Source organism: Grus americana, chromosome 6, assembly GCF_028858705.1.
Source record: "Grus americana isolate bGruAme1 chromosome 6, bGruAme1.mat, whole genome shotgun sequence".
Lineage (NCBI taxonomy): Eukaryota > Metazoa > Chordata > Aves > Gruiformes > Gruidae > Grus > Grus americana.
Window position 1 is genome coordinate 6,510,051 of NC_072857.1, and position 13,745 is coordinate 6,523,795.

The 13,745-nt window shown below is 39.8% G+C and overlaps 1 protein-coding gene across 1 annotated transcript in view; it reads left to right on the plus strand.

Annotated features, from left to right (window-relative positions):
- The window catches only part of LOC129208032 (von Willebrand factor D and EGF domain-containing protein-like), a 184,253-nt gene that overhangs the window by 60,461 nt on the left and 110,047 nt on the right, over positions 1–13,745 (plus strand). Inside the window, exons 5-8 of the mRNA XM_054830120.1 lie at positions 339–428; positions 1,687–1,822; positions 5,412–5,629; positions 8,461–8,534. Coding sequence (XP_054686095.1) covers positions 339–428; positions 1,687–1,822; positions 5,412–5,629; positions 8,461–8,534 — 518 coding nt within the window. The remainder of the gene's footprint in view (positions 1–338; positions 429–1,686; positions 1,823–5,411; positions 5,630–8,460; positions 8,535–13,745) is intronic.

Below are 13,745 nucleotides of genomic sequence, written 5' to 3' on the forward strand. Positions count from 1 at the left end.
TCCTAATCCTGACAGTAACATCTATGAACAAAGTAATTTTCCCTAATTAAAATTACTTAATATCACTAACCAAGGTGCTTGAAAAACTGCAGAAGAAAACACACTGTAAGCATTCAGTGTTATTAATTGTTGAGACAGACATGTTTCTCTGCTTATTAAATGCATCAAAAATTCTTCCAAATCTCAAGATTTATGCATAAACATTTTTAAAGCCTAAACCCCAAAAATATGATTCAACAGTAGAAAAAAATCTTCACAACTCTGATCCACAGGAAGCTGCATAATTGTATGAATTTTCTTCAAGAAAAGCTATAGCATATGCTGTTTATTTATTACAGGTCTTTTGTACTGTCACCGCTTTTACGAGGGATGCTCCTGAGCAGCAGTCATTGCCGGAAGAGAGCAAAGGTTTCTATGCCGGGATTAAGGTAATGCCGATGGCCCTGGTTTACTGACTTGGCATATCCCTGGGGAATATTTATCCATTATTTGACATGCTCTGAAAAACAAGACAGAGAAACATAAACCTTGATCATCATAACCAGTGCTGCTTTTATGTTCACTTTGAGAAAATGTCTTAATAAATTCTATGGCTTTCAGTCTGTTTGTAAAACGCCCTCAAGCACCCATCAGCACCGTGTGCAGGTGGTGACACTAATGCACCATAAAGAATGTGCAAAACTACATCTTCTAGTAAATACACCCCAAAGTACTCTGGTGGTTATGTATCATGGGAAGACAAGGATGCAGAATTTTGTCGTGCCTAAACCAGAAGAAAGTGAAAAGAAAAACTAATTTTTATCCATCATCTTATGGTCAGGCACTACAGAAAGCAAATTGCTGGAGATAAATTCACACTGAGTGCAAAAACCAGGTCTAATGGTACTCAAGGATTAGACTGAGTCTGGCAGTCCAGGAGAATTTGAGCTCTCCTGAGTATCTAAGTTTCATGCCTCCATGAATGGTGTTTGAAAAATCTGGCAACCCATTCTGTGTGACGTTTGAAGAACAATGTAAAATTTTTTGGAAATGTCAGAATTTCCCAGGGCATGGAAATTCCCATTTCTGACTAGCCCCAGGAGAAGAGACAGGCAGAAATGTCACAACCCAAGCTCTCTCCCCAGCCCACGAGCCACCGAAGCTGTAATATATTGTGTACAGAGAAATCCTTCTTCCTGCCATAGCAGGGAAGAAGAATCGGGCAAAAAATTGCATTTACTTTGCACCTGGGGCAGAGTACAAACAGAATCCGTGACCATGAGGTCATGCCGTTCTTTAGACAGTGAATATTGCTGGTATTTCTCCTGGTGCACTGGAAAAGGAGCTCCTTTTAACCAGGGATATTGAAAATGAAGAAATTCTGTGGTATCACGCTATATTCAGGCTTAATAAAAACCTGTTTTGAGATTAGATGAGAAGCAACTAGACACTATATATAACAACTGCAAACATTTTCTTAATTGCCAAGAATTTTAAAGTATTTTAACAACAATTTTACCTTATAAAGTTGAAGATCATTATTGTGAAGATTGTTGTTATTATTATGAGGATTATTATGAAGATTATTATTATTTCACAAGCAATTATATCTTTTCATAATTGATTAAAACCACTCAAAAATTCATAAATATAGTATTGCCTAATTAATCTGTCAAAATGATCTAAAAATTATTTTCTTATTTCCAGTTTTTACCAGAATCGTTACAAATTGCAGAGGATGGCAAAGAGCATGTTTTGACTGTTCTGAGCACAGTACCCATTGCCTGTCCTGGGCACGAGGATTCCTGTAAAATTACTTTACAGCTAAGTACTGAGGATTTGGGTAAGAGTTTTATGTATCCGCATCAAATCAATGTGATTTCTTTTTCCTGTATTTATGTCACAACAAATTCCAATAGAAATTATAACACTTAAATAACAACAAAGGGCAGAAGCCATAAAATCAACAAACTAGGCCATATATTTGTTTGCAAAATAAAATAGATGAAAATATCGCTCAGGTTTTTGAGAAAAAAAAAAAAAATCTGACTAGCAATAACCTGAATGGTAGCCCATTGAGATTTACGGATGAAATGAGTAGAAGAATTTATTTTAAATTCCAGGAGTATAAAATTCCATTTTAAGTTTTTGAAGCAGCAATGGCCTTAGCTAGAATAATTTCATTAATTATCAATAAGAAGCTCACCTGCAGATTTATTATTCAGTAAATCTGTACTGAAGCCTTTTTTCTTTCTTCTGCTGGCTTACAATTTTTGTCTACCCTAATATGGAAGAAAAAAAAATCAATCTTATGCTTATATATTATTCTCTTTCTAAAGGTATTTTTTTACTTGAAAGCATTGACAATGACACTTAAAAAATTCTTGCCCTTTTAATCAGTAAATACTTTCCTCAGGTTAATCTGGTGGAATATCATGCTGAACCAAGGGAGGCATATGGATATTTACTTTCCATTTGCACTAAACAAAACACTCTATCCTTTTTCTAACAAGGCATTTATTTCTCTTCCATAAGTGTCTTAGTGAAAAAAAAAATGTTTAGAGATACCTGTACCTGCAGCCAGCACAAACAAAAGCGTTGGCAAAACCCAGATAGTTCCTGATATTTTTCCCTTTCTAAATCCCTCTCCATTCTCTCCCCATCATCAGCTATGTGCTTAGACAGAAGAAAAAAATAATTCAATTGGTATCATAACACAGTGATCTTAAACTGAACGGCACCTTATGGTTCCAGCAGCTGTGTTGGCTCTTGTACGTGGAGTACTTTGCATTTCTCCACGGCTTAGTGCTGCTCTGTTCTACATATTGCTCTTGGCTTAGAGTCTCTGCCGGTCCATCAGGCAAACATCCGCTGAACTCATCAGAACAGATTTTGTTAGATATTGAGGTAGCTAAGAACACAGGCTGGTGTGTGATGGGACATCCCCACAGACTCCAAGCAACTTAGACACCTACCATTTATGGGGATCAAATGAGAATTGTCACACGAACAGTCAAGGCTATTTTTTTAACTCACATTTTCTTAGGCATCAGTAAAGCCCTTCAAAATCTCACAATGAATGCATGGTCCAGGAGCTCTCAAATGGGGGAGGCTGAGTTCGATAGATCGGACTGAGGCTGACCTCTTGCCAGGGTCTTCTCCAGTCCCACAACGCGCTTTTGCCTGGAAAAAAGAGGCGAAGCAAGACTTGCAGAAGCAGCTTTATTTTCAAGATGTTAATGGGCTTGATGGTGCCAGGAGGTCCCAGGACAAAGGCAAAACTCAACCAATTAACTAATCTTTGAAGGAATTTGTCACTAAAGTGGAAAATTTGTGTTAGTTTTAATCAACTCATTTCTGCAGCTTAAGCTAATAACCAGCTCTAGCACTTGATTGCTCCATCCCGAGGCTATTTCCTTGGACGACACTTGGGCCATTTATGATCAACTGAGATATCTATATGTACTTAACGTTGAGTATCTGCTGCTGGGTGTTTGCATAACTGCATGTCTGTTTTGTGCCTTTATTGTCTGTAGGGTCCGTTAGTTTATCTGAAGGAACACTGTGGGCTTCTGAAAAACGTAATGTCAGCCACCATGCTATAAATTGAAAATAAAAACCACTTTAGCTGAGATCCGTTTATACCAAATAAATTAACTGACAAGCTCCTTGTCTGACTGAATCCATATAACAACAATGTTGTGCTAATTATGTAGGGAATAAGTGATAAGAAAGCTAATTACAAGCACAGAAATATCTCTCAAGTTCAGACAATATCATAATGAATGCCACGGCACAGCAGAGCCACTGGAGTTCAGCTTCTGTTAAGTTTATCATTACTATTTTGACAAGATTATTTTCTTTGATTTTAAACTTTTGTTCTGGGTTGTGAGCACAGCTCATGGGGCTGTAATGGCAATAACTATTCCTCATGGAAATCTCCAATTTAATTGAATCAAGAACCTTGAAAATGAGCCAAGACTTTTCTATAAGATGCGAGGCAGCCTTTAAGGGTTTGATATGAGAGGTAATATGCTATTAATATTTTGGGGGGTTTAGTTCAGTTCTTATAGAACTCTACAGGGTTAATTTAAATTGTATTTTATGAGTATTTTCCTTAAGGAATAAAACATTGATTATTTGATCATGCTAGAAATACCATCTTAAAATACTTGAATGCCATCTCCTATGAATTATTAAGCAATTCTATAAATGGGAAAAATTATATGAAAATAAGTGATTTTCATATCAGATTAATTCCATTGCCACCGTTTCCAGACTTTGTTCTTATCAGCTGATAATTAATGGTCTGGGACAGAAAACTAAATACTTGGCATGAACGCTGGCAGTCCTGAAATCAGCAGTGAGATTCTGACTGGCTTCAGGAGGGCCACGATTTTATTTTTCACCCACCAAAGGATTCATGATGGGTTGGGTGACTTCTTGAGGAGCACTATGTAAAATGCAGACCAGATGGCTCAGAACCAAATGCTATGATAATTCAGTGTTTGCAAATAAAAACACATCTACGGAAATTAAAATCCACGTTTGTCCTTTACCTGAGACCTCAGCATGAAGGGTCAGGACCCAAGAGAAATGGACACTACCAGTCTTGCTGCTGGAAGAGGCCCCTTTAGGAAAGATATGATACGCAGAGACAGAACTGCAAGAATGACGTGGGTTGCTGCTGCCATTTTTATTTTGTCACCACCCATCGCTTCCCTGCCCGTCACAGGTACTTACATAGCCAGTACCACCATAGCTTACTGCTTTTCCACGTTCTTTTAGTGAATTTATCCTCACAATGCCCCTGTGAACAACAGAAATAAAACCACCATCATTTTACAGATTAGAAAGTAAAGTACTATAATCTAGCTAAGCCAAAAATACAAATTCAAATCTGCTGCATTTGCCTTCCTGTCGGAGATCCAAAGTTCACTAAAAACTGACTTGAGAACCCGCCCTTTCCAGATCAAAAATTCTGTTTATTTTAAATTAACTCCCAGCAGATACCTCTTTATAATAAAGCTAGTGAAAGATAAATGTTTTCCAGAAACACAGGCTCATCTCTTTCTTTGTCATGAGAACTACTTGTCTTCATTCCCTGGGCATGGACCCATAAAGATAAGACTGTCATTCCAGAAATATTAGCACCTGTGGAAAGAAAAGCACCACTGAGTTTTAGTAAACTGCCTACTGCAGGGGAAAAAAAAAAAAAAAAAGAAAAGAAAAAAAGAAAAAAAGCACAGTAAAATGGTAAACTGTGCAGAGGGATGCCAGACTGAGTCAGTCGCAACTGTCTTCATGGAAACCCCATCTGGTTTCACGGCATGTGTGTCCTGGAATGTGAAACATTTGTGTTGGACGGTAAACACGGTACGGGCAACTGTTTGGATAACTCTTGTCAAACTCGGTCTTCATGTTCGTTTTAGATAGCCAATTACTGGGGCCCCCAAACATCGCCCTTTCGGCGTGCCAGGTGGATCTGCTGCGGGCGCCCTGCTCGGAAAGCAGCTGTGCAGCAGCCGTGCTGACAGTGACAGCCGTGACAGACTTCGCTCAGGATGGGAACCGCGTCAGCCGCATCAGAGCGGAGCCAGTCGGACAGAGGGATTTGCTTTGGAGGGCTTACACACCCAAGGATGTGAAGGTCGGGTCCTAAAATCATTTGGAAAATGTGACAAATTTACATGGGAAGTTTAGTATTGAAGAAAATGAGATGATGATAAACCTTAAGCATATAAACATTTGGGGACTGCTGTCAGCAGAGTAAACCAAAACAGACTCTTTAGGCACCAGGAAAATGAACATGTAAAGGCTTGTGCTTTAACAGATTCAGGTTTGATTATTCGTTAGCACGTCAGTAAGGCCAACAGCTGGATTACAGATGTAACCAGGCGTGCTTGTGTGTGCTGGAGGAGGAGAGAGGGAGAACCCGGGCTAGGGAATTAGCACCTTTTCGAGACGGCAGGTGAGGGAAAACTGAGGGTTTGGAGAACAGTTTCTGAAAAAGCAGAGGAAAAGCAGTGCCTCAGTCATGAGAAAGGAGGACCAGGACTCAGCAGTGCCGTGTTCAATTTGTGACTGTGCCAGGAATCACCAGGACACCTCCGACGACACACCAGCTGCTCCGTCCCCTCATTTATCCCTGTACAAAATGTCCGAAATAAAACCAATAAGAATCAATCAGGGAGGCAAGCCATGCGTTCCCTGCCTAGAAAGCAGCGTGGCGAGCAGGGACTGGCCCGTCTTCTGCGAAGTTGTTTCAGGGCCTCGGCTGGGAGGGTTGAGAGCCATAATCCCACCGCCTGAGAGAATAAACCAGAACACGGGTTTGACTCAGCTAAAGTTCTCGGAGCAGTGGCATATCCAGGCTGGTGTATTTTCAGTAACCGAAAACAAACCTCCAATGAAATCTATAATTTCACTGCTCTGATTTTTGTGGACTTGCTCATGAGAGAATGAGATTAAACTGGACCAGAATTTTTGTCTTCAAAGGTAAAATGCCTAGCATAGGACTATATCCTTTCCTCTCCAGCACAGGCTTCTTTTAAACTTTTTAATATTCGTAAATCAGAAATTGCAGCTAATTCAGTGTAGTGCACACACGTACCTGTATTTTTTCTTGAAGTTAAAAATGCTTCCATTGAAATTTGAAAATGTAGCAAGTGTGAAATGGAATTAATCATTTTTAATAATAAATTCCATCTAAGTTAAAACTTGATCTATGGAAACATAATAGACATTACCTTCCCTCCCCCCCCATTTCCCCATTGCTGCTTTGTGGTTAATTAGAGGTGTTAATGTAACACAGTTCCATCTATATATCAAGGAAAAATCCATGTATTAAAATCCACATAGTCTTTAGTCCTTCAGACTTGTTCAAATATTTTTGATTTATCTGAAAATGGAATGGAAATGGTGGGCAGAACATCCTGACACATTCAGACACCTGACAAAGCATATTTTTTCAGCAAACTAGGACTGCCTACAACTAGGGCTTGCATCCTCTGCTGGTATCACGCAAGAAGAGAGCAGAGCAGAAAGGGCCAGGTGGATTTGTTTGTGCATAGGTTTTACATAGGAAGGTTGCGACCGTGGAGAAAATGGGAAAAGTCCGAGACACTTCTTTATATCACACTGCAGATACAAATGATACAAATGACCTCAGACCAAAATACTGTTCAAAGAGGTGTTCAGGTTTTTGTTCCTCAAGACCATCACTCTAACAGTTTGGGATGCCAGTGGTGGGTGCCTAAGCAGTGTCTCTGGTCAATGACTAAGGGGCATTTTGAAACACAGATGCTGTATTGTCGCAGGTGAGGGATTTTGCCAGGGAGTCTGGTTCTATCTTCACCCTCTTATTCATTTATTTAATTTCACCAATGTTCCTAAAAGCTAAATTCTACTTTGTCACTGAAAGACCACATACGGATATAGTGGCCATTGTTCTTCCCCACTCCGTGGATCATGGCAGAACTAACTGAATTCCACCTCTGGTGTTCTCACGGGCAAATAGCGAGCAAAGAATTAACAGCCCTGGCCAAGAGATCAGCCTGGCAGGCTGGATATGGGAAAAGCATAACGCTTCATCACTGCCACCGGTATGACTGGGAGCTCTTCACATTGCAAACCACTACAGAACCCAGTCTTGCATTTCTGAGAACTGGATGGCAGAGTATTCAGCCACGAAGAAACCACCATCTTGAGCAGATGTGGCAATGCAGGACCAGCGCTGCCCGAGATTCAGGTACTGCAGCATCGAAGGGAGTTGCCCTACTTCTGGTTTTTGCAGACATATCTGCTCCTTGCAGGGCTCCAGGACTCTCAGACCTTGTCTGTAACCCAGCTTGTGCCCAAGTAACCAAGAGCTGATGCAACCAAAGATCTCTGTTTCTGTAGCAGATCTTTCCTCTTTTATTCACATGCCAAAAGCAGACAGCTCCAGCAGCCTGATTTGGGCCCTTGTCACCAGTACCCGATCAATAACCTGCACATCAAATATATAAATCAGCCATTCACATGCTGTATCAGGGAATTTAAGGTCAAATTGAGGGACAGGCAGTGACTACTACTAAAATATGCTAATGCTACTTAATTATAGCATACCTTACACCATACTTCAGGCATTAAAATTAGTACAATTTAATGAGCACTCTACTCTCTTGGTAATTTCTGTGAATGATCTACTTCTTAGCAAAAAAGTTTAATAAAAAAAAAAGCTTTGCTTTTTCCCAGATAAAGAAAGACAGTGCATTACATCAGGTGGAATAGGAGCACTTTGAACTCCCTTATTGCATGTGATTAAACTCCGTTGTTTGAAAGCGAAGCCTATTTTGTACCCACTCGCAATCATGTTTTAGAAGTCAGATTTTAGTTTGTACTTGACACATGAATCCTGCCCCTAATGTTGTGCGAGGAACAGTAATGAAGAAAAACTGCTGTGTAGACTGTATTCATTACACATTTCATTTTAACTAGGTCACAGTTCGAGACCTCCCAACAGGGAACTGCTACTCTTTCACTGATCCACACATTATCACATTTGATGGATGGTGAGTATTCTATTTTGAAATAATTTGGCTCAATTACTGCAGTTTTCAGTTTCTGGATGTAGCATGCATTTGGTTTTACTTTAGTATATCGAAAGAGCGTTGTACTAGTTTTCTTATAGTGATTAATGTAGTGCTTCAATAATATACATGGTTCCCTTCCAGCTGCTTATGCTCCTTTTAACAAAAGGACTAGAAATGGATTAAATTTGAAGTGGCAATGGTTTTGAGTCTGAATAACTTTTAGAAGACAAAGGTCAGACTCCAAAATGTTCTTCAAACAGAACCATCATTATTGACTTTGAGAGGGTGACCACACCACGTGGCATCATGTTGGTACATCCCAGTTCCACCCAAGTGAGGCATTACGTCCCTGTAGCAGCACGGCACGTGGGGACAGCCTGGTCCTTCCCAGCAGTTTAGTAACACCTGATGCAAGAGCTCAAGGATGCTCTTGCCTTCTTCTATCTACTTCCAGAGCTGGTTTACTCACAGCTGCATTTCTCATGGAGTTGACAGTCATAATCACAACCAAAAAACCCATAAAGATGGCCATACTGTCTCAGATAAAAGAAGTCCAGAAATGGTAAGTGGCAAATATCAGGGAAAGAGTGCAAAAATAAAATTATATGTCCTCCTGTATTGTCCATATGTCCTCCTATATTATCCAGCGATAAGTTGCTTAAAGACTTAGTCCACCAAAGCTGGTATCTTTGTGTTTGATAACCTGTACTGTAGAGATCTTTTCTTCAGTTAGCTTCCCTAACCATTCATGAGTCTATTTACCCCAGCTCTTTAACATAACAGAAAGTTTCTGAAGTTTGCATCTGGCATGTTTGATCCAAAGTTGCTAATATTTCAGATCACATTCCAGGTTTGTCATTCTGCCGTTAACCTCCTAATGGCACAGATAATGACTTTAGGCGCACAGTGTCCACAGGGGCCTGGCAGGCATGATATTCTGATTTTTATATCCTAATGTCCCCATTTCAATGCAGCATGCTCTGGAGGTAGCATCTGAAATTATGTCAAAGCTGGAGAAATCTGCCAAGGAAATGAGAGGGAGAAAGGCAGTGCCTCCATTAAAGGTTATACATTTGCCCCAAATGAAGATGTCCCCTAAACCGGGTAGTCTCAGCGAGGGGATTAGCTCTGCACATCAAGGGCTTTCCAGTTTCCCTCCTGCTTTGCCAAATACCATTTATAATGTGGGCAGGCACATGTTTCCTGCAAGGTTGGTTGCTCAACATGTAGAAGCTGCAGAAGAGCTACAAGAGGTGCAAAGATATTCCCATGCCTCATGGTATCTGCAATTATTTCAACTAGATTAGAATATTATTTCAAAACCTTCTGTATATTTACATTCTAAAATATTCCCTTCTGATTTAGGGCTACGAATGGACAGTGATTTGCCAGGTTGTTGTGTTTAGGAAGTCATAAATTACTGAAAAGTGCCTCTTGGAGTGGGGGAATGCTCTCAGCCACATAGTACATTTTCACATAGCTTCCATGGGAAAAAAAGGTCTAAAATAAAATAAAGCATTTTATTTTAATAACTCATTTTGCAACCCTGTTATTGATAGCACACAGAAATGCTTCTAAGCAATTTACAATTCCATTTGAGCACAGGGAGTTTGGAAAAGCCCGTCCTTCTGTGGCACCCTGCCTTAGAGTCACACAGCCTTGAAACAAAAAAATCCCAGGATTAGCTTGGCCCCTCGATAACTGCACGTTTCTTCCTTGTGGATGGACGCTCATTACTGCTCTGTCCAGTGTAGCTTTAAATGAGCCAAGTTGATGGGGCTTCTGCCATCTCAGTAACTCGGTTATTTCACTAAGATATATCACTCCTTGATATTCAGCCAAGTTTCTTACCCATCATTTCACAGTTCCATTACTCCTACTTATATTCCCATTTATTATTGTAAATAATTTCTCTTTCAATTATTGTAATGATTATGCCACCCTATTACACATCAGTTAAGCAACTTCTCTGTCCGTCTATCCAAAAAATGTTAACACATTAGCAAACGATTTTAAAGCTCTGTATCTAAGGAGTGGGAAATGCAATTCCTGCTTCTGTCCTGATACAAACCTGTAACCTAAAGAGAAAGGCTGATATAGAGGTATGGAACTGAAGCATTCCCCTTTGGTCATGAGAGGTATGTGGTGGGAAATTGTGTTGGAAATGAGGTGTGCGTTAGGTATCATGAGTGGAAGAATTGTACAAAAAGCTTGTGGGCTCAATTAAGATACTACATGAGTGTCGCTCAAGAATAAAAAAATACCAAAATCTGCAGATTGTACACAGCGAAGCAAGAGAAGACAAAAAGCTAAGAGAAACTTCTAGGGACTATGAAGTAATAGGTTGACAGGATGAGTGGAACATCAGGTCTTGGGCCTCAGGAGCTACATCAGCTATAAGGGATCTGTAGACACAGGCTCAGGTGAGAACATTACACAGGAAAGAAAAGAAACAGTCAAAATTAGTCGAAGAGAACTGAAGGAAATAGTAATCTTCACCCATCTCTATATGGTTACAAAGATGGCAGCAAATAAAGCTCAATAAACTATCAAAACTGCTTCTGACATCAACAGCAGAGCATCCATCAAAGAATATAACCCAAGGAAATCCATCTGTTCCACCACAAAGCCTGTAGGTTAGCTTACTGGGAGACAGCAGACCCTAAGATCAAAACATCGTAGGCTGAGCTGCTGTGGATGGGTGGTGATCAGTTGTCTCTTTGCACCCTTTCCACCCACACACGTCCTGGGGGTGGCTCGCTGAAGGGCTGTCACATGAAAAGCAAGGGAAGGTCTGAAGATGGGGAACATTGCCAGCAGCAAAATGGTAGGAGTGTTTTCTACGCAAATGGGCATGCACGTAAACATACTCCTGCCTTTCACAGAGATGCTTACCTTTTTTTACTTCCCCGTTAGCAATGGCAAAGAGAAGGAAAAATGCACAATGGCGAAAAGCAAGGATGAGAACAGACACAAAAATGGAATTTGTAACTTTTTTCATTTCCGAAATTTAAATGAAAAGCAAAACTCATCAAAATTTAACTTAATTTTAAAATATTGATTCTAATAATTTCTTTGGCAGATTTGTTGGAAAATTGAAAAATGGCATGAAAATCAAAAGACTGGAAGATATTTCTTCTTCGATAGTAAAATTTTCATACAGTCACTTCCAATGTATAGGTTGATTTGTAGGATGTCACAATAATACTTCATTTTGTAACTTCTATAGTGATATTTTCAATTATTTTTATTCTGACATACTGGGCTCACATTACATCTGAGGTGGTTAGCTATTCATCAGATAACTGAAATACCTGACTTCTAATGATAACACTCCCCTTTGGCATGCCTCTTGCTAATATATTTCTGTAGAAATATTTATCTTGTAATCTTTTCATTTTTTTGACCAAAGGAAGTGGCTGAAAATCAAAGCAGAATGTGTCATATTTTACAGTGTAAGCACAATCAATTTGTGTATGTTGGAGCATAGATGTGAAATAGCATTAATTGTACTAGCTAAAATCCAGAGAGAGCACTTCCTTTTATAGCAAAGTACCTTCTAAATTAAACAAACGTGAAAGCCTGGTAAAGCAAAAGTATAGCCCTCATTACTAGTTATGGCACATTATAAATATAAAAGCTTTTCATGTCATAAATTGTAGATCTTTAAATATGAAGAACTAGCTTAAAACTAAATATGCAGAAAATCCTTTTAAGGCAAAATATGAAACGGGAAATACTTGTTGATTGGTGAACTATATATATCATTCATGTTATTTTACATTTTAACTTAGAAAAAATATACTTGAGACTTCCTAAACATTTATGCTAGTCTATCCATCAGTATTATTCCAGGGGAAATGACATCATTTCCTGCACAATGACAAAATCCCTCAGCTTGCACAGCTTAGCGTTTGTGGTGGGTTATAATGGCATTCATCATAGTAGCCACAACCAAGTCCTGGGCATGAGCAGCCCTCCCAGAGGTGCTGTTCTTTCTGTTCTTTTTGATGGTCTGTAGAAGAAGTTTATATGTCCTCAGGCATCCAGTGGGTGCTGAGCATAACCCAACAGCTTTGCTCCCTGAGAACAGCACAGCCAGTCCCCAGTGATGAGCGCTCTGAAACCAGAGGACATCCTCCAGCATCACCCGGCACTTCTAGGGTCACAACTAGCTCAAAAGAGTTCTCGCTAGCAAGGAAAGAGGGAGCCTGGAGGGACATGTCAACAAATTAAATTATTTAGTGGCAAAACTGTGGTGGAAAAACTTTAGGAGCAGCCACAATAATACCTGAATTAATAAAAAGATGAAGTGTAGCTTGGTGAATACTAAGTGTATTGTGTTAGTTAATCTAATGCTACTGGTAGCATTTTATGATTCCTTGATTAAGCGCACAACTTGACCCGTGACTTCATGATGGGACAAGAACTTGATGCACTCATTGAAAAACAACCCAAACACATAGATGGGGAGGGAGAAACTTTCCACCCAGTACATCCATTGCTACAGACTATTAGGGCATCAGGATGGAGAAGTGCACTGTGGAAGGCAATTTAGACGCAAGCAGTGGTGCCTGGTTCACAAAGAACACGCAGAGCTCCCTTGTGCAAGAGCTCCAGTAACCCTACTTCATGCTTTTAGTGCCACAAGCAATTTCTCAAATGTTTTCCAAAGAATCATTACCACAATTACAGTTGTATAAACATCACAAAAGTTTACCTGACTACATTCAATTATCCATTCAAGTAATTCAAAGGCAGCTGAAAGCTTCAATTTAGACACATTGCAGATTTGTTATGTGCTATGCAATCTATGCCATGACTTAATTGAAGGACTCTAAGTGACTTCCAGGAGAGTTGGATTGGGTCCGCTGTCAATGCTTATTAAGCAGTAAATAGCTCCCGTAACTGCAATGATATATATGCATATGCTAATACAGTCTTATTTACCAGCTACAGCTGATTAGTCTGGGTACAGCCATTCTGGTGCATTATTTTCCATCAAGCTCTCTAAATATCTTTCCTTCTAAGCTCCCCCATTGAAGGAATCTGTGGAATGTGATTCTCATAAAATATCCTGTCTCCTCTATCTCTCCTGTGAAGAGAGACACAGAGGCTGGAAGCAAGGGCAGGTAGCCTAGGAGAAATTGTCCGAGCAGCCAGGGATCAGGTTAGGAAAGCAAAAGCCCC